At 41.1% G+C, this 24021-nt stretch overlaps 1 protein-coding gene across 1 annotated transcript; it reads left to right on the top strand.

The window, feature by feature from the left end:
* The first annotated feature begins 4124 nt into the window (after positions 1 to 4124).
* On the top strand, positions 4125 to 23035 carry KLHL7 (kelch like family member 7). The gene is made up of 10 exons (XM_026033331.1): positions 4125 to 4227; positions 5143 to 5236; positions 6351 to 6475; positions 8143 to 8318; positions 10853 to 11027; positions 12335 to 12477; positions 17531 to 17771; positions 20547 to 20748; positions 21085 to 21182; positions 22568 to 23035. Exons 1-10 carry the CDS (start codon positions 4149 to 4151, stop codon positions 22849 to 22851), a joined length of 1617 nt encoding a protein of 538 aa, XP_025889116.1. The 5' UTR covers positions 4125 to 4148; the 3' UTR covers positions 22852 to 23035.
* The last annotated feature ends 986 nt before the right edge of the window (positions 23036 to 24021 follow it).

Genomic DNA, 24021 nt, shown 5'->3' with positions numbered 1-24021 from the left:
GCGCGGGGGCCTCTCCGCGCCGCGCCTCCCGTCTGCGGGGCCCGCCGCAGCGAGGCACCGCCGTGCGCGCCTCCCCGGTGCCGGGGCGCGGGTCCGGCCGCGTGTTTCTCTCCCGAGGTTAGCCCCTTAGGAGCAGCGTCCGCGTGGCTGCTTTCCAGGGAGAGCRCGAGGTGGCGAGGCCGCGTTTTAGCCCGCGGTGGCCGTGTGGTCAGGCTGGGTCTGCGAATGGTGCGGAGGGTTGTGCGCAGTGCGGGGCTCCCCAGGGCGAGAGGGACACGGAGGAGCCGCCGGAGAGAGGCCAGCGCTGGGCTGCCAAGGAGATGAGGGCTGGAGCATCTCTCCTGCGGGGAGAGGCTGCGAGAGCTGGGCCTGTGCGGCTGCAGGAGAGAGGGCCGCGAGGAGACCTGATCAATGTGTGGAGATACCCTAAGGGAGCGTGGCAAGAGGATGGGCCGGACCCTTCAGTGGTGACCAGCGATAGCGCAGGGGATGGGGGCCGTGACCTGAAGCGCTGGAAGCTCTGCCAGAAGTTGAGGCAAAGCCCTTGGCTGCGCAGGTGGCGGAGCACCGGAGCAGGCTGCCCGCGGAGCTGAGGGAGTCTCCTTCTCTGGAGATACTGGAACTGCCTGACCGTCATCTGCGCAGCGTGCTCCAGGTGACCTCACCTGTACCAGTCCATCCCCAAGGGTCCCGTCCAAGCTTAACCATTCCGTGATTGTCAGTGTAGTGAATAGCAGCAGGAAGAGAGGGGGAGCTGGAGCTGTGGCTCATTTTCGCTGATAGTAGTGTGTTTCTTCAACTTCATACCGAGGGTATCTGATTATYTCACTAAAAAGCCCGTAGCTGTATAGAAGGGTGGGTAGGTGCTTCATTTTCAGAAATTCTGTCCTTTGAGGCTGAATAGCTTCCCAGGCTGACACCCAGTGATTATCCAAGATGACTCTCCTGTTTGCCAATAGAGCAGCAGTTGTAATGAGAGTCACAATTACGCAAGTAGATTGCCATTGAACTCTCCAAAATGAAAGAAGTGCCGAATGGTGGGTTTTTTTCTGTTAAAGAGCTCAAACTTCAAGGTGTGATACAAGAGCAGAAAAATGAAAAGGTGCCAAATCAAAGCTGACTCTAAAACCAGCTGCTCTAGAGAAGGTAGATGTTACCTGCATGACCCTGTGGCATGTTATACCCTCTGTATTTTGACTACTCATCTCCCAGTATTAGTGTAGCCAAAGACTTGGTCTGGTTTCTGTTGGTATTTACGCTATCAGCAACGGATCCTGGTTAGCAAGTGATACCAGGATGATGACACTGCTTTTGTCCCTCGCCTTGTCCCCGTTCTCACCTGTTTGTGTACACAAAACATGCCATCTTACTTAGCTCCTGTATGTGGAAGAACAGATTTGTGATGATTTCTGATGATGGAGCGCAGATTTCTATACGGGGACTTTTCTCTTTGTTTGGGTAAACATAACCCAAAGTATAGCTGCATTTGTAACTCAGCCCTTGACTGCCCATAGCTTAGCTTGTGCCACTGCCAGCAAGGGCTTGCTACGGCCTGTTAGGCTCTGAGCAGGTGGAGGAAACGTGGCCCTCTTCCTGGAGCAGCCCCCAGCCCAAGGAAATCCCTAAATCCCCATTCCTGGCCATGTCTCTGCTCCAGTAACATGGCAGCACGTTGGTGTTAGATGTCGTTCAGTATAGCAGGGCCAGCTCTCATGTGGTTAGGAGAGACTCAAGACAGAGAGAGGATCAAAATTAACTGCTGTGAAATCTGCGGGTGCTTTTRGTTGTCTTGAAAGCTGGTGACCCAGGGCAGCATCTGCTGCTTCCTATTCTGCTGGCCGCTTGAATTTCCTAGAAACTCCCAGTCGGACATTAAGTTGTGGCTTCAGCCCACCCAAGCTTAGACTACAGCACTGCAGAAATTCTCAACTAGTTCCTAGCACCCTCGATCCTTTCGGGAGCTGTATGTAGGAGAGGGTTAGTGGGAGGGAGAGGGGGAGATGATACAGGATAAAAATAGGAAGTCAGCTGGAGCCTGAGGAAAATGTACTAGTTCAGCAGAGTAGCTGTGCTGAAATTTAAGAGGATTTATAGACAGCTCTTTCTTCTTGTGCCTTGGTAAGTCAGGGACTGTGTTATGAAAACCTAAGCATAGTATGAGTTAAAACTGTTTCCTTTAGTGGAAATATACAGTGCTACATATACACATGTTTTTATCTGCCTTTGCCTAATGCTCTGGGAAAATGGGCTGAAAGTACAGGAAAATGATTTGGAAAGTAAAGCTAACTTGAAGGCAGCTGTGTAAACTGATCTACTGGCAACCTCTCYGAAAGAGGAGGGTTTTAAAGTTAACTGTGAGTTTACATGTGCTTTATACTGGTGAGACAGGTGAAATACTGCAGGTAAGCATGTTTACTTCACAAGGAATTCCTTGCTCATCCCGATGATAGAATATCACATCCTTGTGGATTTTGCTGAGCTCTCTGGCAGCTTTTGCATGAATACTTGTAGCTGGGTGGAGACCTGCCGGGAGGGAAGCAGCTCTGCCCCTTTTCTCTCCATAATTACAAGGTGTCGCTGACCAGGACGGAGCGCCTGATGCAGACTTGCCCTGCGGTCGCTGCGAGGCAGGGCGCTTGTTGGCTCACTGCAGCTGCTGGCTGATGCAAGYGGTCCTCCAAGAAAGGAGCACAGCAGTTCTCAGCAAGAACAGCAGCKGAGATAGGGCAGTTATATCCAAAGGCATCGCGGGGGAGAAAATGCAAAAGATGAGGATGAAGTCTGTTTTGGGTGGCAAATGTTTTTCCGCACCCARAAAGATCTTAGCGTGTCCTACATACTTAAAATACTGAGGTGTGTGATTTCAGAAGGCACTTTTTAGAAACACAGCGTGGAACACAGCGGCAGTGGCAGGTCTTTAGCGAGGTTCACCCACGTAGTTTTGCAGTATCTTGCACTGCTAGTTTTCATAACTTGTTTTGCATGGCATGTGCTATGAATTTCAGCTTTTAAGACTGAATTAACATAAAAAAAAATAAGTGGTTTAATGCCATGGATGTGTGAAGAACATTTTCTTCCTTCCGTCTCCYCTTGCAGAGTATACTTTTAAGTCAGGCTTGTAGAGAATGTTATTGTGTATTTTGTCTAGCAAGTGTTTCTCATGAGTGTCCTTTCCTTTTAGGGCCTAAAATTACAAAGTGAAAGTTTTTCTTCAGTTGTTTTTCTAAAAGACTCCTTGCTATTTACTTTGTCCCTGTTATGAGTTGTGCTTAAATAATATTGTCTGCGTGAGGGAAAAAAATGTAACATTATTCTACTCAAGTTTCTTTTTCCTTACTGCAGTAGAAATGCTGTTGTTCTGTAGTTAATTTAGGTATTGGTTTTGGTAGGTGTTTCCAAAGTAGTTCCACAATGTAGTGTGCTTTCATGATGTGTTTTTCAGGGATGCAGTTTTAAAATATATTCAAATGATGTGTTTTTACTTTTCATCCATTACTTCTGCCTAATGTTTCCCACTGTATCAATTAGCTCTGTCACTTTCCTTCCTCTTGCATGACTGTTAAGTGTGAGAAACTAATTGCACACAGATGGTAAATGAGTGAAGAATGAAGCTTTGTCTTGTCCAAAAGCTATCTGGTTGCTGATTAGATGTAACCAGTTATAAATGTGCTGTTTCTAGGATATCTTTAAAATCTATTGAATGCTTTGAATCTGTTCGTCATTTCCRTTTTGGTTGGGTAATATAATAGTAGTCCTGAGATCTTATGGCAATCAGCAGCTGAGCAGGGCTGAGAGCTCCTGATGCAAGTGCAGCCCCTGTAGATGTTGTGGAGTGTAAGATAGAAGAGGAGATTGGAACAACTGCCACAAGAAAAGCTTTAGTCAGAGCTAATATCTTGTTAGTGACCAGACTTAAGATGCAAGCTCACAAGAAAACTGAGATCCGCTAGTTCTCCAGGTTACTGAGTGTGCTGCCTTATTTTCTGGTCTTCATTTTTATTGTGTGATAAGATCTTATGAGGTARTGTGGGGCAATAAAGCAATAGATTTCTGTAATTATTTTTAGAAAAACATTATTGAAGGTTTCTACATWGCTGATTTTTGGCTTTTTTTCTCTGATTTAGAAAACTCTCTGTGATGTCATTCTGATGGTTCAAGAAAGAAAGATCCCAGCTCACCGCGTTGTGCTTGCTTCAGCCAGCCACTTCTTTAACTTGATGTTTACTAGTAAGTCTTTTCATAATTGATTGGCTTTTATAGGCTTTTATGTCCATGTCTTCTTAGACTGGCAGCTGACAAGCTGTTTATTCTATAAAATAGTTAGAGGCATTGAATATCAGTGAGGATTTCCTCACTTTTTCTTCTCTTTGTCTCTGTTCACCCTTCCTTTCATTTTCTTTTTTTATTTCTCATGACTAAATCAGTGAGTTTAATTAGTATTCAAGTCATTTTCTTACTTGTGGCCCATATGCTACGTTAGTCTCCCTTTCCCAATCTGCTGTTTGGGACCGTTTATTCCCATGACATAACTTATGCCTCACTATCACTTCCCCTCCTTGGGCACTTCCACATCAAAGCCAGCTGTAACATTTCAGAAATGTAAATGTTCTTGGACTTGTACTGTCTTCATAAATTCACATATGTTAGAAACTGAGTCTGGTTAAAAAAAAAAAAGAGAGAGAGGAAAAAAAAAGAGAGAGAGAGAGATTATTCTGCCAGAGTAAAATAATCACATTTTCTGTTGGTCAACACAATTATCTGTGGGTGGCTTAGCAGTGTTGTGACTGGGTGTTGAGAGCTCTGATCTGACTGAATTATCAGCTTAAATAAGGAAATAGTTTGTGATGGTGCGRTGTGAGCTTTCTGTCTTTGATGGTAGCTTGGCAGCCTCTGCACTACACTCAAGAGCATCTCTGACCTTTTAAATGCAYTTTATAGAGTATTTTTCATACTGCAGCCTCCTTCACTAGTTATCCTGCCTGTCCCACTGCTTCCTGCCTTCCCTGTTAGTAATCCTGGGAAAGCAGAAATTGACTGTGTGCAGTTTTTAGCAACTCAGATCAATTTATTTTGTATTGTTTGTAAAATCTACAATAACTATAGTGGCTTGCTGATGTACTTTACCTTTTGCTCTCTTTGCAGCAAATATGCTGGAATCCAAGTCATTTGAAGTGGAGCTAAAGGATGCAGAACCTGACATTATTGAACAGCTTGTGGAATTTGCTTATACTGCAAGGTAGGTTGTTGTTTAAAACTGCTTGATGCTTTGTTRGGAAGGCTGTCAAATGTAAATGATAAGCTTTAATGCTTTTATAGTTCTCTGTTGCAATACTGTTTTTTCGTAGGGCTTCTGTTGACTAAGGCTGAGTGGTAATTGCTTGAGAAAGCAACTCAAAGCACTTTAGGCTTCTAACTATGGTGTTGGAGTTGAAAGACATTCCCACTGCTCTGGAGGTCAGGCCCTAGTTGATACCAGCAGGGTTTCTCTTTATGGCTGTTAGCAGCTAGYGCAGAGGAACATTTCCAGGAGTGTTATCTTCATCTCTCAACAGGCTAGACCTGGTCTGTGAACTGCACTTCCCTTCTCTCTGATGTTGTCCCATGTGTTTAGTTGCCTGCAGTGTTGTTTGAAAACAGTGTTTAGACGGAGCTTGGTCAGGTGCCTAGASTTGTGGACAGGCTTTTGCAGCAAGCTGCTGTGCCTGGTGGATGGCAGACTGATCTGATTTAGACTGATCAGATAAATACTCTTCCTAAGGAGAATTACTCCCCTTTTTGGAGGGAAATGCTACTTTATGCTCCCCTTACGTTGAGGGACAGCTTATATCAGTGCCCTGGCTGCCCTCCTGCCTCTGCTGGAGCCCAAATGTGGGCTCTGCATCCTCTATTGATGCGCTTCCAAACTGGCTCTTCTGCTTGTGCACTGAAGGCAAATCATCCATAACTGACAATGAGTTTAGATACATCTTGTCGAGGCTGATTTAGGAGTGGGAGACTGGCAGAAAAGGTTCTTTTTGTGTGTATGATAATAGTTGATCGTACAAGTCGTAATGCTAGTACTGTAATTGGACTGTCTGCGAATGGCTGATGTTTAAGGCTTAGTGTTTGGAATGTAGAACTGTTGGCTTCCTACCCTCCCTCACTAAAATACTTAAAACAATTTTGTRTGTTAAAGCAATCTGGAAAGACCATGAAGGGAGACTGCGTCTAAAGCTTATGTAGAGAGACGTTTGCTTGAGGAAAGAGAGGAAATAACTCACTTAAACCAGCATACATAAGTGACAAAATTTTTTTATTACATCAAAATAGATATTTTTAATGATGCTAATTTTGTGTTTTCTGTTTTGCAGAATTTCTGTGAACAGCAATAATGTACAGTCTTTACTAGATGCAGCAAACCAATATCAAATTGAACCTGTGAAAAAAATGTGCGTGGATTTTTTAAAAGAGCAGGTTGATGCTTCAAATTGTCTTGGTAAGAGAAATGCAGATGTAAGCTGTGTCTTAAACTTGACTATTCTTGGAAAGTGAGTAGTCTTTTTTAAAAGACAGTAATATTTTCATAAGGACAGACACATCAAAATCATTATACCATAAATATAAACATAGTTATATATTTAGCTATATATTATAATAGCAGTTGTCACTGACTATAAAACAGTCTGGCAGCTACCTGCCAGTATCGGGGTCTGCTGATTTTTTTTTTTTAAGGCTCATCCCAGCCTGGCAGCACTGCCTTGGAGCTTCCTGCATCTTTGAGCTCCTTAGTGGGTTAGTACCAAGGAGCTTTCACTTGCTATTGAACTGGGAGATGGAATTTGACACAGTTTAAGTCTTTATTTGATTAAATAAATGTGTGTAATTTTTTCCTGGCATTTACCATGTAGTTCTTCTGATGATGTCTCATTCAGATTCATTTTTTAATATCAATAAGAGTGTTCTGCAAAGTGTCTGAATTATAATGATTTAACTGGCACTTTGGTGCAGTACAGCTGTGGCCCTGAGACACTGCCAGCAGGAAGACGTTGCCTCCTAAGGGAAGTGTCACTTAACGCTTGCTTTGAGGCATATTCAAACATCTTGTTAAATAGAACTTTAATTACATTCTAACACTTCCAGACTCTGTAGCTAATTTATGCCAAAAGGAGGAGATAAATTTTAAATGAAATCTTCTTTAAGATGTTGTTCAGAAATTGAAATCTGTTTTGGTTGCAGAATAATAGGCAAGAACACAATTTATTTAAAAATATATTTTAAATATATATGTTTAAAATATTATTTTAAAGAAGTCATAGCTTGTTTTGAGTGTCTTCAGATTTTGTTAAACTTTTCTGATTTTTTTTTTCTTCTGGAAAGGAGGTCATACGCTTGTATATTTTTAGTATTGTAATTTGTATTTGAGTGTTTGTGGCAGTTTGATCTAGTTGTGGACCCATGGGTTGCCTTTGGCCAGGGATTTGCTTCCATCCTGCCTGCCTCTCCCTCCCTGCGAGGGGGAGGCCTGTAGTGAACTGAGCAACAGTCACTGCTGAATAGTTCTGTGCTGACTTTCCTCTTCTCATACCTGATTACTAATGGGAAACTCAGAAACAATAGATCTGAGTAATAACTGTTAATTATATCCTTATACCAACTCGCAACAGCATCAACTTGACCTTGTTTTGGTCTTCAACAGATTTTGCCACACGGAATCCTTGTCCACAGTGGCTGTTGCAGGAACTGGACTTGGCTGGTGATGCTGCTGCATGAGCAGCGTAGGAGGGGTCAGTAAAGCTTGGATCCAGTCTCGCAAGCTCCTGTGGTTGCTGTGCTGTTGTAGTGTGGCTCATACCTGGTTGATGTTCTGTTGTTGCCTGCTATGGAATGGGGAAAGAAATTATGAGGAAGTAGTATAGACAAATAGTTAATACAGCAGGTGCTACAGGCTTGACTCCAGTTTGTCGGAAGTTTTTTGCAAGTCAAGACACAAGCAGATGATTTATAACATCATGAAACATACACACAAAACATGGTTAGAAATATGAGGTTAGGATTATAAGCATCTCTGCCATTATGATTTTTTTTTGTTGTTTTTTGTAATGTATTCAGCAATGACAGTTCAAATTCTAGGATTTTTTTCATTATGTCCCTTTCCTTCATTAGGTATAAGTGTGTTAGCAGAATGCCTAGACTGTCCAGAACTGAAAGCCACTGCGGATGACTTTATCCATCAGCATTTTACTGAAGTTTACAAGACAGATGAATTTCTTCAGCTTGATGTTAAGCGTGTAACACATCTTCTGAACCAAGATACACTGACTGTGAGGGCAGAAGACCAGGTGAGACCACAGTTTCTTAGCAAGAGATCTGTCTTTCATCAGTTGAGAACATTGAATTTCCCCACCACCACTTTTTAATCAAAAGCTGTTCCAGAGTATCCCACTTCTGAGGGATAAACCCAGAGTATCCCACTTCCGAGGGACAAACATAATTTGTGCTAGGTTGTAGGATAGAGGTGCACTATAGCTTTGTTAAAGCCCTACACTAATGAATATCCACATTCCAAGTGTGGCTCTTACATGGAGAGTTTCAGCAAACCAGAAAGATATAATAAAGGGCCTAAGCAAAACTGTTTCCTTTATGCACACAGGTATAGTGCTTTCGATTCTGTAGTGCTTGAGCTGGATTAAGTTTCATGTGGAGCAGCTCCCAAACCAGTGTTCATGCGCTGTCTGTGGGAGTGAGCTACTTCAAAATGGTAAAGAAACTGCAATACCAGCTGTATGTCTTCTGAGTGTGGCCTTTGCCTTTCAGAGCAAGGAGCTGCTGCTGCTGAAGCGTGGGAAGCTGTAGGACTGAGCAAGAAGGTGAAGAAAACAGTTAAAGCTGAGTGTGTTGACAGTGGTGRATTGAAGCAAGCCCTTATTTAGGCAGTGGATACTCCCTAAGAAAAATGTTTATGTGACTGAAAGGAGCCTGAGATCTCTTTCATTAAGAGTTGTAACTTGTGGTAGAAGTTACTGTCCCATGGGAAGACTGCGTCCAGCAGGCTGCAAATCTGAATGCTAGCCTGCCAGCTTGGTCTTCCCACCACAGGGAACCTGGAGAATACAGGCAGCCTGCCCTGCAGCGCAGAGCAGATTGAGGTGGGGCTGGTTGCTGGATACTTCCTGAAAGCTCTTGGTCAAATCTGGAGAAACCAGACTGGAGTCCTGTCTTCCTGGCTGTGCTGCCCTTGTGCTTGAGCTTCCCTTTGCTTGGTTATGTCATCATGAGTTGACTTGCACCTTTGAGGATCTCGTAGTCAAGTCCCTGTCAAGATGGTGTGTGTGCTTTGAAGCAGGTGGCTGACAAGCTTAGCAGGATGGATAGGCTCCAGAATTAATGTATTTTCTGTATCTCAGATGATAAGAATGATGGTTGTTACTAGCTGCTAAATATGAATAAGTTAAGTCACAGTTGAAGATTCTTGCCACATGCTGGGAAGAGTCCAGACCACAAAGCAGCATTCTCAAAACTGGAAAATTATCATGCTTTGTTAGCTTGTGGCCAGAGCTCCTCTTTGTAATTTAAGCTCCCTTGATAAGGTACATGACATGCTTCAGTGCAGCAGCAGTGGCTTAAGAAATACTTGTGCAGGTAGAACAGCATGATGAAAAATTCTGCATGAGAGTGGGAGAGAATGTGAAACTGCTGAAGGCGGCTGCTGATAGCAAAGAAAACCTTATTTCTATTCTAAAACCTTATTTCTAACCCTATTTCTTTCTGCTGATAGAAAGTTGACACACATTTAGTTTTTTTCTGTTGATGTAGTATATACTTAAGCTTAATTAGAAAAAAAACACAGCTGGTTTTAGTTGATTCTTACTTTTTTATCTATAGTGATAATGCTCCTGTTGACAAATGAAAACAGTGTTTCTGTTGGAGTCATTAATTTGCTGAATGTCAGTAGCTGATGAGAATTTAGCCTTAAATCTTCTTTTCCTTCCCCTTTTTGCGTCTTTCTGTCTTAAGTTCTTCCTTAGTGGCTATTTTGCAGAATTAAAGCTGAGGTGGTTTAGCAGTCCATCTCAATAGCTTGTAATGTGGAAAAACATTTGTTTTTTGGCAGAATTAAATTCGCAAGTGGTTATTTGTAAGGAAGACAGCACTTAGTTTGAATTGCAATTTATTAGATAAATTTGCTATGTCTGAGTGCAGCACTGAGATATCTTAACACTGTTCTTTCTCATCCGTTTCCACCCTCATCCAGAGGATCATAGAGGAGATTTCTGTGTTATTTTTCTGTCCCTTTACCTAATCCCCAATGAAACTCGCATCCTTTCCCTTAAGTAGGAGATAGAGGGAGACTTGTTCAGTATGAATAAATTTATAATAATCTTCACCTAAAATTTTTAAGGTGCCACGTTAACATTTGGAACACCATCACTATGACCTGATAAAAGAAGCAGATTTTCAGCTTAGGAAACCATGTGAGGCAGAAACTGCTGTGACATTTATGGTGAAGTGTTACCTGTTTTTTGGCACCGAACCCAGAGCACGTTAGTCTTAACATGCTGCAGGAGTTACCCATATACATACGAATTGCTGRCTCAGGCTTTCTATTTGAAAAGAGGTAAAATAACAGCAGTTTTTAGTGAACATGTTTGCAAATAGGTTTTTGCTCAGTGATAATGTATTTAATTTACTTAATATCCAAGTGTTGTTGTATTTCTTGAGCGATGTTTATGTTGATATTTCTAGTGGAGTCCTCACATCCTGAATTATGCAGTTTAATTTCCAAGAGGCAGAAGAATCAGTTGGGACCATAAAGGTTTAATCTGCCTTAGTGCCTTGTGGTTCATCCTTCCCTTTTCCTTCTCTTTTGCCTCAGGTTTACGACGCAGCAGTCAGGTGGCTGAAGTACGACGAGCCGAATCGCCAGCCCTACATGGTTGACATTCTTGCTAAAGTCCGATTCCCTCTCATATCAAAGAACTTCTTAAGTAAAACAGTTCAGGCTGAACCACTTATTCAGGATAACCCAGAATGCCTTAAAATGGTGATCAGTAAGTTGACCTCTAGTAGAAGTCTTTGTTCTAAGTAATTTTAAAATACTGTGGAACTCTCATTTATGAAAATTGCTTTAATATGCCATGACAGTGTCTTTACATTAAATTTGTCTATGATTCTGTTTCCTCTAGCATATTGCTTTTAACCAGAAATAGATTAGGAGCTTATCATGTAAACAGCAGCCATTCTGATTTGATAGTGATAAGAAAGAAATGAAACTCATTACAGAATGATTTCAACTTCGTGATAAGAATTGGAATGGGGTTTTGTCATGACTTGTTGAATAATTTGAAGAGTTAGTCCCTATTTGGGACAGGATAGTCACTTCAATGTTGTTCAGATACAAATCCATACAAATATTTTTTGTCAAAAAATTGGTATTATAAAGTGCTGAAAAAACAGTTTGAGATATAGTAAGTGGAAAAAGGGAAGATGCTTCCCCTGCTTTTTCACCGTTCTTGGAAATTTTACCATACATAAAAGAAATGCCCAAATATTGATAAATATTCCAGAAGAAAAAAAGAGTTGACAAGTCAGCTTTGTTTTAAGGARGTTCTAGAAAGTGCATGCAACTGTTTCTCTTCAGTCGATGAGTAAGATTTAATTTATATGTTGGTAAGTATCTGCTAACCTTCCCCATCTCAGTCATACTTCTGGCATGACACAGAACTTGATGCAGGATGTAAGAAATAAATGTTTTGTGTGGTTTCAGTGTATGTTTTTTTGTTTGTGACTTGTGATGTCACTAGTATTTTTGCATGCTTTGGGATGTTTCCTAGGGAAAATGATTAAGTTTTCTTTTTTTACAGTAATTGTAGTGTTTTGCATTGTCAAGGTAAGAGAAAAATGAGGGGCTTTAATGAGATGCAGTGTGCTAGAGATGCCTTCCAAATTAAACAGAAACTGCGAAGAGAAGTGGTGATTCCTCATTGCTTTCAAGTTCCTTTAAATTTCTGTTTTCCTGTTTAGACTTAACAATTGTATCATTTTTCCTTTTTTTTTTTGGATGTGCTATCTCCTGCTAGTTTTAGTCTGTCAACTCTGTGTGGTAACATTACATACTAATTATTGCCATTTAGCTGATGTTTAAGTCCATATCCTGTTTCCACGTAGAGTAGGAATTTTGAGGTGGGGTGTGAATCTGCAGGCTTGCTCCCATGCTTGTGTGCAGTTAAAAAAAATGAAGTTTTAAAGCTGGTTTTCTCAAGAAGCAGCTTCATTCCCCTTTCCCCACCCGTCCCTCTGCAACCTCCCTTTCTGTGTATGCATTTCCCTGGATCTAGAGCAGTTGTTTTCCTGCTAGGTGGGATGCGATACCATCTGCTTTCCCCAGAAGACAGAGAAGAGCTGGTGGAAGGCACGCGGCCCAGAAGAAAAAAGCACGATTATCGCATTGCTTTGTTTGGAGGCTCACAGCCCCAGTCCTGCAGATACTTTAATCCAAAGGTAATCGTTACCTCAGAATGCTTTAAGATTCACTGTTTGTAACCTGCATGTGTTTCATTTTTGTGATTGATATCAACCAAGAGCTACCAACTGGTACAGGGAAGAATGCATATCATGTCTCTTGGGTGTGCRGTTAGGAGGGTGTAGTTAATTAGATGCTTTCAAATCTGTGTATTTAGATGTAATATTTCCTCTTGATTGGAATGATCACGTGTTTGTTCATTGGCAGTATGAGATGTAGAGTTGTGGTGAATCCGTTCGGGTCAGCATTGGATTGGGATGTGCATAACTACTGGAAATGGCTGAATAAAAGATCACRTAACCATGCAGTGATCAGTCGGGAATATCTCAAAGTCTGTGTACATGTACATGCATGTATGTGTTTGGAGAATAACTCAAGGCAGCTCTTCTGTTTTCATATCAATTAAAATACTGGCTTGTATGAGAGTGTAGGACTGCTTTTTAGAATATAAAGGTTTTAATTTTTGTTTAGTTTAGTGCATTTTGTCTAAATATGTAGTTCCCTCTAAATCCCACTGGCTTCTGTCTTTGTTCTTAAAAGAATGTAAGGCAAGGAATCAGGAACAAAGTGTTTTAGAAGTAGAAAAGTGAGTTTCCACAGTGAGAACTTTAGGCAATTTAGAAGAAGCAAGCATAGGCTGAAATTTGTTTCTGTTTTTCTTGAAAAAAAACTAAGCCCAAATATACAGGAAGCCTCAGTTACTTGTAGAAAGATTTCCATACTCCATTTTACCAGATAAGCACCTACAAGAATACAGAAATAAGTTGCTGCCTAAATATTAGGGGCTCCTATAAGGTATGGAATTACTTACCTGTAATATTTTGTTGCAGACGGTTTGGTTGTTTTAACTCAGCATATTAAATGCTTGTTGCAATTTCAAACAGTTTTCTGTGTTATCTGTGTGAAACGTGCAATCTATGTGAGGCCATAAAATCCAAATCAAAATTAATGAGCCTGTAGGCTATGTTTTTGACCCATCTCTGGTATGAATTCAGTCCCTCATTCAGGACAAAATTGGGCCTRCCTTTCTTTGAGCACCACTTAAATCTGAAAAATATTACCAGCTCTGCYGTCTTAGTTTGAGACATTCTAAATTTATATTTGTAATAGGAATTCCATTTTTTAAGACCACCTGTATCTTCTTAACCTTCATATAAAATACTCAGGTGAGACCTAGAAATATTGCTGTGGTGAGTGGTGGTGAACGGAGCAGGTAACTTCCTGAAGTGAAACAGAAAGTTCTTTTATTTTGAAAGGTAAGCTCAGAATTCGAAATCTTTTTATCAAGGCATTCAAATTGTTCAAACAATTACTTGGTTCTGGCATTTTAGCAGGTTGTAGTTTACTCCAATATGGTCTGACCATTTTTATGAGAAATAGACCAAAGTGCTTTTCTCTTGATCTCTAGTTAAGTATGTTGGAGTAAAGCTATCCTAAGACAGGGTGCAGAGGAGCATGGAGAGTTGTTGTCCCAGCCTTTAGTTAGCAGTGATGTTATCTCTGCATAGAGCCCATGCAGTCCCACTGCCAGCCCAGCTGACACAAGGCTTGGGGTCCCTGGCAAGTGCCTCATGTCAGTGATAGACAGAACTCAAGAGACAGGGCAATTGTTCCCTCCTTCATTATGAAATAATAAAAAGTACCTCAGCTGTCGCCATGTATACTTGAAGATTTGTTTAAAAAATAAAACCCCCCAAAGTAACCTAGATGAACATTGTGTGAGGAGCCACAGGCCAAGAGAGCTCAAAGGAAAATTGTGTGCGATTAGATGCTCCTCAGTTAGACCTAAGCTATGATATTCCAGTGGAATCTGCTTTGTGCCTGGAAAGGCATGTCTGTATAAATCCACATAAAGCCTTATGGACTAGAATTACCCTTTCCTTCCTTGCACCATTTGTCCTGGCAAACAGCAGAGCGTGTTTTGGCATAACAAAAAAAAAAAAAAAAGACTTCAGAAGGAGTTTTGCAGAACTGGTTCTTGAGCTTTATGGCCTTTGCATATGGAATGATGGGGGGCAGTGGGTGGCAGGGAGAAGGAAAAGTGTTTATTTGGAGATCTAGATCATAATATTGTGCCTTTCATCAATATTTTGTTAGTTCAAAATATCCTATGCTTTTGTACTTCTTTTCCATTTTTAGCTAGCGTGTCATGTGCTGATTAGMTTCTATTTGCTTTATCTCCTGCTCCAAGTTATTAAAAACTCCTTTTCAGGTTGTCTTCCTAGAGAATCTGACTTTGATCCTTAATAAGCTGCATCAGTAGCTTCTAAATGCTACAAATAGCAGCTCCTGTGAGATTAGCATCCTGTGCATGTAAAATAAGGGTGGGATTTAAAGCTCTAGTTCTGAAGAGACTACATTGAATGTTCAACTAACTTGAGTTAGACTCCTTAAAAGATAATAGGGCTATCACAGTGCATAAGATAAAGCTTATGTATAAACAATTGCAGGGTTTGGACCTTAGGAAAGAAGGAAGGTTTTTTTCCTGCTGAAACCCTGACATAATTTTGGGGTTCCCACACAATAAAACCAGCTCAAAACTCTTTCTAGTTCTTGCTGTGGTGGCTTCACATGTTAAATAAGTTCCTGCTGTAATGCTGGTTTTCATTTCCTCACTTGTCAAAGTCATTGGATTTGCTGGGTTATTTGTTGAGACTGTAACGTTGTTTTAAGTCAGTATTTGTTCTTGTCACATTGTAACTGGTACTTCTATTGATGCAATTACTTTTGCAACAGAGCAAAGTGATGCAGCAGGACAGATGCAGGCTGGGGTGCAAAGCCCCTGTGGAGCAAACTGGCACTGTTTGAGAGAGGCTTCTTCTCAGAAGTGTCCTAGAAAGTCCTGTTTRGTGGTGGGAAGTGTTATCCTTTTCATTCTTACACAAAACATTGAAAGATTCTTTTTTCTAAGTTGGAAATAAGCTTTTTTCTTCCCCCTTATGCTTGAAAAAAGTTTATATGTGACTGCATGGGATTTTAAGGCAGCAGCGTGTGAGCTCTTGAAATTGGCCATCCCTAGTGGCAAAAAGTGGGTAGCAGTTTTTACCTTTTCAAACATTGCAAAATCCAGCAATGTCGAGCAAAACTTAGCTCAGTGCCTGACATTGCTCTTCCGTGATTATTAAGGCAATCCACATGTTGTTTATGAGGAGCYGAGGAGCTGCAGTGAGTAAAGCTGTTAGTGGCAAATGTGTCCTTGTTCGGCATGTGCTGCTGCTGTTCCACAACAAACTTGGGCAGTACAGGGCAGGATACACGGGGAGCTCCTGCCACCAGGGTACTGTGGCTCCTAGCAGTTCACAGAGTTTAAATATGGGATTAAATAAATTCATGCAGGAGAAAAAAGCAAAAATCCAACCCCACCACTTTCAGGAACTGCTCATTACAGGGATATGGTTTCTGGCTCTGGTGCCTGCATCACAAATTGTTAGAAACTGAGCTCAGCAGGGAAACTGTCACTTGTATACTTACCTTGTTCGTTCTTTCCTCCCTCAACCGCCCCAAAATGAAACTTGCCACTGTCCAGGCCTCTGTTGATCTTGATTCTGACCTGGAGCAACCGTTCTTAAATGCATAAAACTATTGAAATGAGTTCTGTGTGGTACAGAAAAACAGTGAAGCCTATTACAAGAAAATGACTAAAACTGCTTCCTGCTGGAAGAGGAGGCTTCTGCTGAGTGTGCTCAGGCTGTGAGGGAGCCTCTGGCTTTTCATGGGATAGAGGTATGAAAGAAACAGTAGCTCAGAGTTGCAAGAGTGGGTCAGATCACAGCCCTTACAAGAGTAAGGGGAAACAACAGGATTTTTCATAAAAGCTGCCAGAAATTGAACCGAAAACATGATCTTGCACAAAGCAGTAAGACATTTTCTTAAGGTTTATGCAGCTAGTTATTTTGCCATGCTGTAGTATGGCTTTCCTTTCTAGGATGCCCCAGGACCTGTTTCTCAGCATAAAGGGCCACATGCACCTGCCAGCTCTTCTTGATATGGGGGATGCTACAAGAAAAGATTGTAAGATGCTTTGGACTGTAACATGCTCCGTCTCTCTCTTTTCTTTGAACCCCCACGCAGGAGTTGCTGTTTTTCCTCATTGACCAAAGTGTGTGGAGTTTGTCCTTGCYAAGAAAATGTAAACCTGTAACGTGTTGTGTGAACCATTCTATGAAGGTGTCTCAGCAGCTTTAGCTAGACCATCCTAAGGTGACACAAACAACATTGAAGGCCCTATACTTCCCCTTTAGTATAGGAAACAAGCCGTGACAGCCCGAAATCCACAAGATGAAATTGTTTGGGCAATGTTGCTTGTGCTGCACTCTGCCATGGTCTGCCGTGGGCTGCTGAGCGGGCTCGTAAGGCTGCGCTTAGCRTCGCCGCCCGTCTCTGGGCGCCGCGGCCATCGGTGTTTGTGACGAAGCGCCCCGCTGTCCCTCGTGCCCGCAACCGTGCGTAGCTGTAGCCCGCTTGTGTCTTGTCAAATCCTGTAAATAAGCTTCTAGTTGTCATGGTAATAAAATTTATGTATTACAGAGCTTTTTATTTTAACTGAGTTGCTTGTCAATTTGGATATTATCAGCCTCTCCCTGCTCCACTGCCTTTGATTGCTTTTGTTTCCTGTTTTTTTTTACTAGAAAGAAGGAATCTGTTGTTATATGTCATTATCTTTTTACATTCTTATAAAGGAAAATGCTATTGTACTTTATTGATGGCATGCATTGTTTTTGACAACGGCAGCAGGAGGTCAATTTTGTTGGAAAAAACTGTTTCTCAGGAAATCTGTACGGGGTGCATAGAGGGAATGAGGAAATAGAAATTGATAATGTCGTGGTTCATTTCAGCTAACTTTGTCTGTATCTAAGAATTTTTCAAGAGTACGCCTGAGGAGTGTTCTTCAATAAACAGTGTTCATGTTTGTTTTGAAAAGGAAATGTAAAACTGACCATGTCTAAATCTCTGAAAAGCTCTGTTTGAAAACACTCGCTGTGCAGGTAAGTTGTATAATCTATTAGACATTACTTGTTCTTTGTAATGCAGGATTACAGCTGGACAGACATCCGATGTCCCTTTGAAAAGCGCAGGGATGCAGCTTGTGTCTTCTGGGACAACGTAGTTTATATTTTGGGTGGTTCCCAGCTCTTCCCTATAAAGCGAATGGACTGCTACAATGTGGTGAAGGATAGCTGGTATTCCAAGCTAGGACCTCCAACACCTCGAGATAGCCTTGCAGCCTGTGCTGCTGAGGGCAAAATTTATACATCTGGTGGTTCAGAAGTGGGTAAGACACTAAAAATCTTTAAAACAAACAAAAAGCACAAAGAAAGATACCTGGAAAGCTTTCTGGTTTTGCATGACTCTTTGTTGACAAGAAACTGCGCACTGCCGTGATGCTAGCCTCATAATGCTAGAGTTATTTTTTCTGTATGTAGAATTTTTTCTTCCCTGCAACCCAGTAATCTTTCTGTTGTGTATGTGTGTGCGCGTGCTTTTATTTCRCTTTATTTAAAAAAAGGCAGTTTCATTGAATATAATGATTTTTACATTATTAAGTAGAGCATAGAATACAGTGTGACTCTTGGGAGTAAACTGAGGACAAGCAAATATATTTTTTGGTTCCCACTCTGCTCTTAGTTCACCTYTCTAAATCCATAGAGCTTTCCCTGTGTGGATGAAAACCATGAGTGAGGTAGGGCCAGAACAGATTGTACTGTTTGGGCTGGGCTTAACAAATATAAAGGAGAAAAGACTTTTGATTTTGCTGCTATTGGTAGTGCACCCATCCACCATCTCGTAAAGGACTTTTTGCCATTTGACAAAGAAAATGTTGAGAGAGAGAAAAAGACCAAAAAAAAGTCAGGGACAAGCTCTTCCCTAGCAGCTTGCTGTTCTGCTGGTTTGTCTTTGTGGAGACCCGCTGCTTCCTTTAGAAGCCTCTGCTCATCATACAGTCAAAAATTCAGACCACTGGTGGGGAAGAGCCTGTCCATCCCCAAACCTTGGCTTGGATCTGCCTCACTCATACTGTAGTGTTAAAGTAATGTTTTTGAGGGTTTTTTTTTTTGCCTAAATTCATCTGATGCAATATCTCCGGCAAACTAGGAAGTACGAATCTCTGTATGGCATATCCATAAAAAMTATTGCTAAGAGGAAAAGTTGTTCTACCAATACTAGAGCCATGCAAGTACAGAATTGGAGCAAAACTGATGAGGATCCACTTACCACAGAGGGAAGGGAGCAGGAAAACAGTGGTCTTAATCAGTGATTAGCACTGAAAATAATCCCTTAATAGGGAGCCGTGGCCCTTGGGGAACCGTAGGTGCCTTGGGAAGCAGCTGGGCAGCGCTGAAGCAGCCGAGAGGCACAGCTCCAAACTGCCACCTCGTGTGCGGAGCGCGGAAGAGCTTCCCCCGTTGAAACCGGCTTAGCCGGGGCTGCCTTGGGGGGCTGGAAATACTAGAAAAGCTGTTAAATTGTTCCCGTTTCCCACATGCCAGCTGATGAAATATGATCTAAACTGATCGTATTGACTTTTAAAGCCTTTTTGTGTCTAATATATGTTAGTTCATACATTAGTAGTAGAGAGTAAGTAGTCTTAAGTAATTAGTCTTAAGTAGTCTTAAATTTTTCCTCCCTTGCATATATTCCCTTTTTCTTTCTATAAATATCATTCAGTTGTAATGATAACTAAAATCAATAACTGACACTTTCATTGCATTTTTTTCATTGCATTTCTGGAATCCATTGAACACTGATCATTTATTGGGAAAAATCTTTCCATCCCAGTTCACGTAGGAAAGTACACGAAGCAACAATTATCTCAAACTGTATTAAAGAAAACATTGCAGAGTGTTTAGCTGCAAGGAAATCTAAAATAGCATAGTTTTGTTTTTCTATTTTAAAACCTGCACTTGCTAAATTTTTCTGCCATGTTTAAGTTCAGGGCAAATGTTTGCTATAATCCTGACAATTTGGCAGCATRTTGGAGATAGAATCTCTGTCCACCACTTTTTTTTCCCTCCACAACCTTGAAGCAAAAACTTACTTGCCACCAAGGAAGGATTATGGCCCACTGCTCTTCGTTGTTATGATAAGAATTGCGTGGTAGAAAGACAAAAAAAAAAAAAAAAAATGTGGTTTATAAAAGTTTTAGACATAGAAACACAGTGCCATAAGTTTTGAGGGTTCAGCTGGTAGTGAGGACACTGAGTGCTGCTTTGTGAAACATAGTTTGAGAAGAAGAAAGCTGAAGAATAAGAAAGTCTGGTGAAGACACTTTTAGCTGTTGTAGGTTAATGTGTSCGTTGAAACAAAGCTCAAATATTCTTGTTCTTTTCTGTGAACAAGTCTGTAAGCTTCCCGTCTGGTGGAAAGATTGCTTTGGACTTCAGTAAGAGCTTTTTTTTCTGCATCTTGAGGGAAAAGGGAACAGGCCTTGTCCTTCCAGAAAATAAGGTTTGCCCGTCCCCAGGAAGAATGGTAAAGGATAGCTGTTTTGYGGTTGCTAATAATCTGGAAATATGTTGCAACATAAGCTAGCCATTTGATTTCAAGTGTCACAAGTGTTCTGGGAATTAGCCAAGTCACATTGTTTATATAGAGGGGGGAAACAAAGAGACATGGGAATCCGTAGCAAGTTTGCAATACTCTGATTTCATCTTCATAGCTGAAAGTTGAATACATTTCAAGTACTAATGGATGCCACGAGGTGAAAATTTTTGTCAGTGACTGATACATTCTTGTTTATTTTTTGCCCCTCCTTTTTCCACCCCTGCCCCAGGAAGTCTGTCCAGATCACTTGTTTGTTTGTTTTGGTGGCTGTTCATAAATCTAGTTGCATATTTTGGAAGACAACAAAAGAGTCAAGAATAGTACCTACTTCYAGAATAGTCCCTAGATTAGAGTTGATTAGCTTTGTTTTTAGAAGTTGGAAAGCAACTTTACATATTCAGCTAGTAAATAGAGCATCAGTTCGATATTACTGCTAGAATTTTTTGTTAAACAAATTGTTTAAAGAAAAATTAATGTCACTTTGGTGGGTTTCTTATTTTTTAAGGAAATTCTGCACTCTATCTGTTTGAATGCTACGATACGAGGACAGAAAGCTGGCACACGAAGCCCAGCATGCTGACGCAGCGGTGCAGTCACGGCATGGTGGAGGCAAACGGCCTCATTTATGTGTGTGGAGGAAGCCTGGGGAACAACGTTTCTGGAAGGGTCCTAAATTCCTGTGAAGTTTATGATCCAGCCACAGAAACGTAAGCATCAATTCCACTGCTTCTCACTACGGTTTTGTTCCCTCTCTAAATACCTGAAGTATCCAGTTCTTTCCATTCATCTATACAATAAGGAAATTTCCTGAGTTAACTAGTAACAAATAGGATATTTGTGATTTTACTTAAAAGGCTCCTTTTCTTGAGCAGTTTTCTTCAATATTGCACTTTCCCAGTTCYAGGATGAACTTGTTTTTATTTTCTAAGAAATAAATTGTGGGTTATGTAGTTCTGGGATGAACTTAATTTTTTTCTAAGAAAAATGTGTGTCATCTTGTGYGTTGAGGGGTTTYGTTGTTGCTTTTGTTCTTTTTCTCCTAGGTGGACTGAGCTCTGTCCGATGATTGAAGCCAGGAAGAATCATGGACTGGTGTTCGTAAAAGACAAAATATTTGCTGTGGGTGGACAAAATGGCTTAGGTACTCCTAATTCTTCTAGTTTTGTAGCTGGTCTCGCAGAGTTTCTTATTGGGGCTTTTGGCTTTTGCTAAAAATTCATGGTAGTCTATTTATCTGCAGCAKTATGAGCAGTACCAGCATAAAATATCCTGTACTGCTGTCCCTGTATTGCTGCCTACCGCCTTGCACCTTCCTGCCTTACTCTGAATTATCTTCCTAGCTCTTTTATTACTGGTAGTCCTAGCAAAATCAGAAATATGTGTAACCCAGTTCTGCAGTAGTTTAATATAGGTAAACCAGTTATATGAAAAAAAGGAATCCAATCATAGGAAAGTTGGATTTGAATTTTAATTACATAGGATTTCCAAAATGATTTCAAAAATTGAGAGAAAAATCCAGCTTTATTAATCATTATTTGTGATACCATTGATCTAAAATCAGATATTTTACTACTTTTAGTGTGTAGCTTATAACTTATTTAACTACTGCATCTCTTCTAATATGACTGATTCCCAATACAAAAAAAAATCAGTAGATGCCACTCTTGATGCCCTTTCTGCAAAACTCTAGTCTATTGACTGAATGCTTGGCTTAGAAGTGTGTCTTATTGCTCCAGTAATTTAAACTGTTCTGCTGTTTTTTGTAYTTTGTGGCCTGATTGACTAACGGATGTTATGGTGGTATCATGGGAAAAGGTTATATTTGGGATAAAATATTCATATGTCCTAGGATCATAGAGATTTCTTGATCTTTGAGACCTAATAATTCTGATGTGGAAGTAAACACTTCTGTGTCTGAATCACTATTGGCAAAAAGGGGTAACTGGGTATTGCAGATGCTGTGAAGCGTCGCTGTTAGACTGCTTCCTAAAGAAAGAAGTCTTATGCAGTCCCAGTATCTGCTTTACCCTGATAATTCCCAAGTCCATTGGCCAGTTTCTGTCCCAGAGACTTAGGCCTCTAAGGTTAAATTCCTTGAAGTTTAATGAAGAGAAACACACACACTGTTACTAAAATGGCCTATTTGGTTAAGGGTACTGATGAGTGACATGTCTGGAATAAAATCTGTGTGTAACGCCCCTTGGACACTGTTAGTTGCTCTCTTTGTTGATGAAACATGCTAAATCAGACTGTATTATATGAAATTTGTAGCAGTGCATGTTTCAGTCTCCTTTTTCTGCTTTGTTTATTTAAGAAAAGTTAGCAACGAATTCAGAAACCTGTYGTACTTAACCTTCCCTCTCCACACACACAAACAAGCAAAAGCTTTAGCTTGCTTTTACTGTAATGATCTGYTTTAATCTAAACCTTTAAAATCATGACTTAGTTTTATGAAGCGTATGCATGCTCAAGTTTAGTCTTGAGTGTATTGTGTAATAAGCATTTATCTATTCCATTGCTTTGTAGGTGGCCTTGATAATGTAGAATACTACGATATCAAGATGAATGAATGGAAGATGGTGTCTCCAATGCCATGGAAGGGTGTGACGGTGAAGTGTGCTGCTGTGGGATCGATCGTCTATGTCCTGGCTGGTTTTCAGGGTGTTGGTCGATTAGGGCACATTCTCGAATACAATACAGAAACAGACAAGTGGATAGCCAACTCCAAAGTGCGCGCTTTCCCGGTGACAAGCTGTTTAATCTGTGTCGTTGACACTTGCGGCGCAAACGAAGAGACCTTGGAGACCTGAAAACCCACAAGAGATGCTGAGACATCCTTCAAGGACGTGAGGAGAGAYGGCCATGGTGCTTTGCTTCCGTGTTCTATTGAATCTTGTTAAACTGAGTACTAGGAGAAACTGGGATGCAGTTTTGAATTTGTATATACAGCATATTGTATAACTTGGATTTTGTCATGCCCATCTGTTGTCTGTTTGAGAGATGGGGATGTGTTTTGAGGATCTACTTACCTAGAATCAAAACTGGTTTTGAGAATCCACAACATATGACATGACTCTGTGGCCTTGTCAAAAGTAGACACAGTCCAATTATTTAGAAGAATTCAAGGCATTTGATGAAGATAAAGATTTCTGGCTGAATTATACTTTCCAGATCACATTTACGAAGAATCTTCCTTTAATAAAGGTGAGTAAGCACAGCCTGGGTCATGTGTAAATGAGAAATTTGCACATATTTCTCAAGATTCTCACAAATCTTACTCGAATGCAATGAAGATTTTTGCTCAGGAAAGACCAAGGACAGCATTATAATGGATTAAGATTCCCATGGAGAAGGGGAATAGATTATACAGCTCCTTTCTTATAATAGTTGCCCTATTTCTGTGACTTTCTTCCTTCACTTGCATGACTGCATATCAATTTTGAAGTTGAATGGCCTATTTATATATATTTATATATATATATAAAATAAATTAGCAAAACACTTTGGCTTCCTTGGCATTTCAGGGAGGTTTCACAAAAAACACTTGTGAGCTGTCACAGAACTAAACTCTCATTTTTTGGTTATGTTGAGGAGGTGAAGGAGGCCCACGCTAATTGCGCACCATAGCAGCGAGATGAGAAGTTGGGGCGCTGTTTGCAGGTTGTCCRGAATGCAATACTGTTTCTTGGCTCATTTGGTGTACTGAGGCTGTGTATTGATTAAAACTAATGAAGTGACCACTTGGCTCAGCATAGGAAACGTGTTATTTTGGAGCGGAAGCTGCGAGTGAAGCAGAACACCTCTGTGAGGCTTGTGACTCGGTCCCTTTTACTCAATAAACGGTTTCTCTTCCCTAGCACGAGCAGCATGGTTTAATGCGGGTCGCCTTTGCGCTGGCGGGGAAGCCGTTGGGAGCGTTGCGGCGGTTGCGGCCGCGCGGTGGAGATGACGGTTGGGGCGGGGCCGGGGGCGGGGCGGCG

The sequence above is a fragment of the Nothoprocta perdicaria genome, unplaced genomic scaffold (assembly GCF_003342845.1).
Source record: "Nothoprocta perdicaria isolate Ctin4 unplaced genomic scaffold, notPer1 scaffold_128, whole genome shotgun sequence".
Lineage (NCBI taxonomy): Eukaryota > Metazoa > Chordata > Aves > Tinamiformes > Tinamidae > Nothoprocta > Nothoprocta perdicaria.
This window is presented reverse-complemented; position numbering and strand designations above follow the sequence as displayed.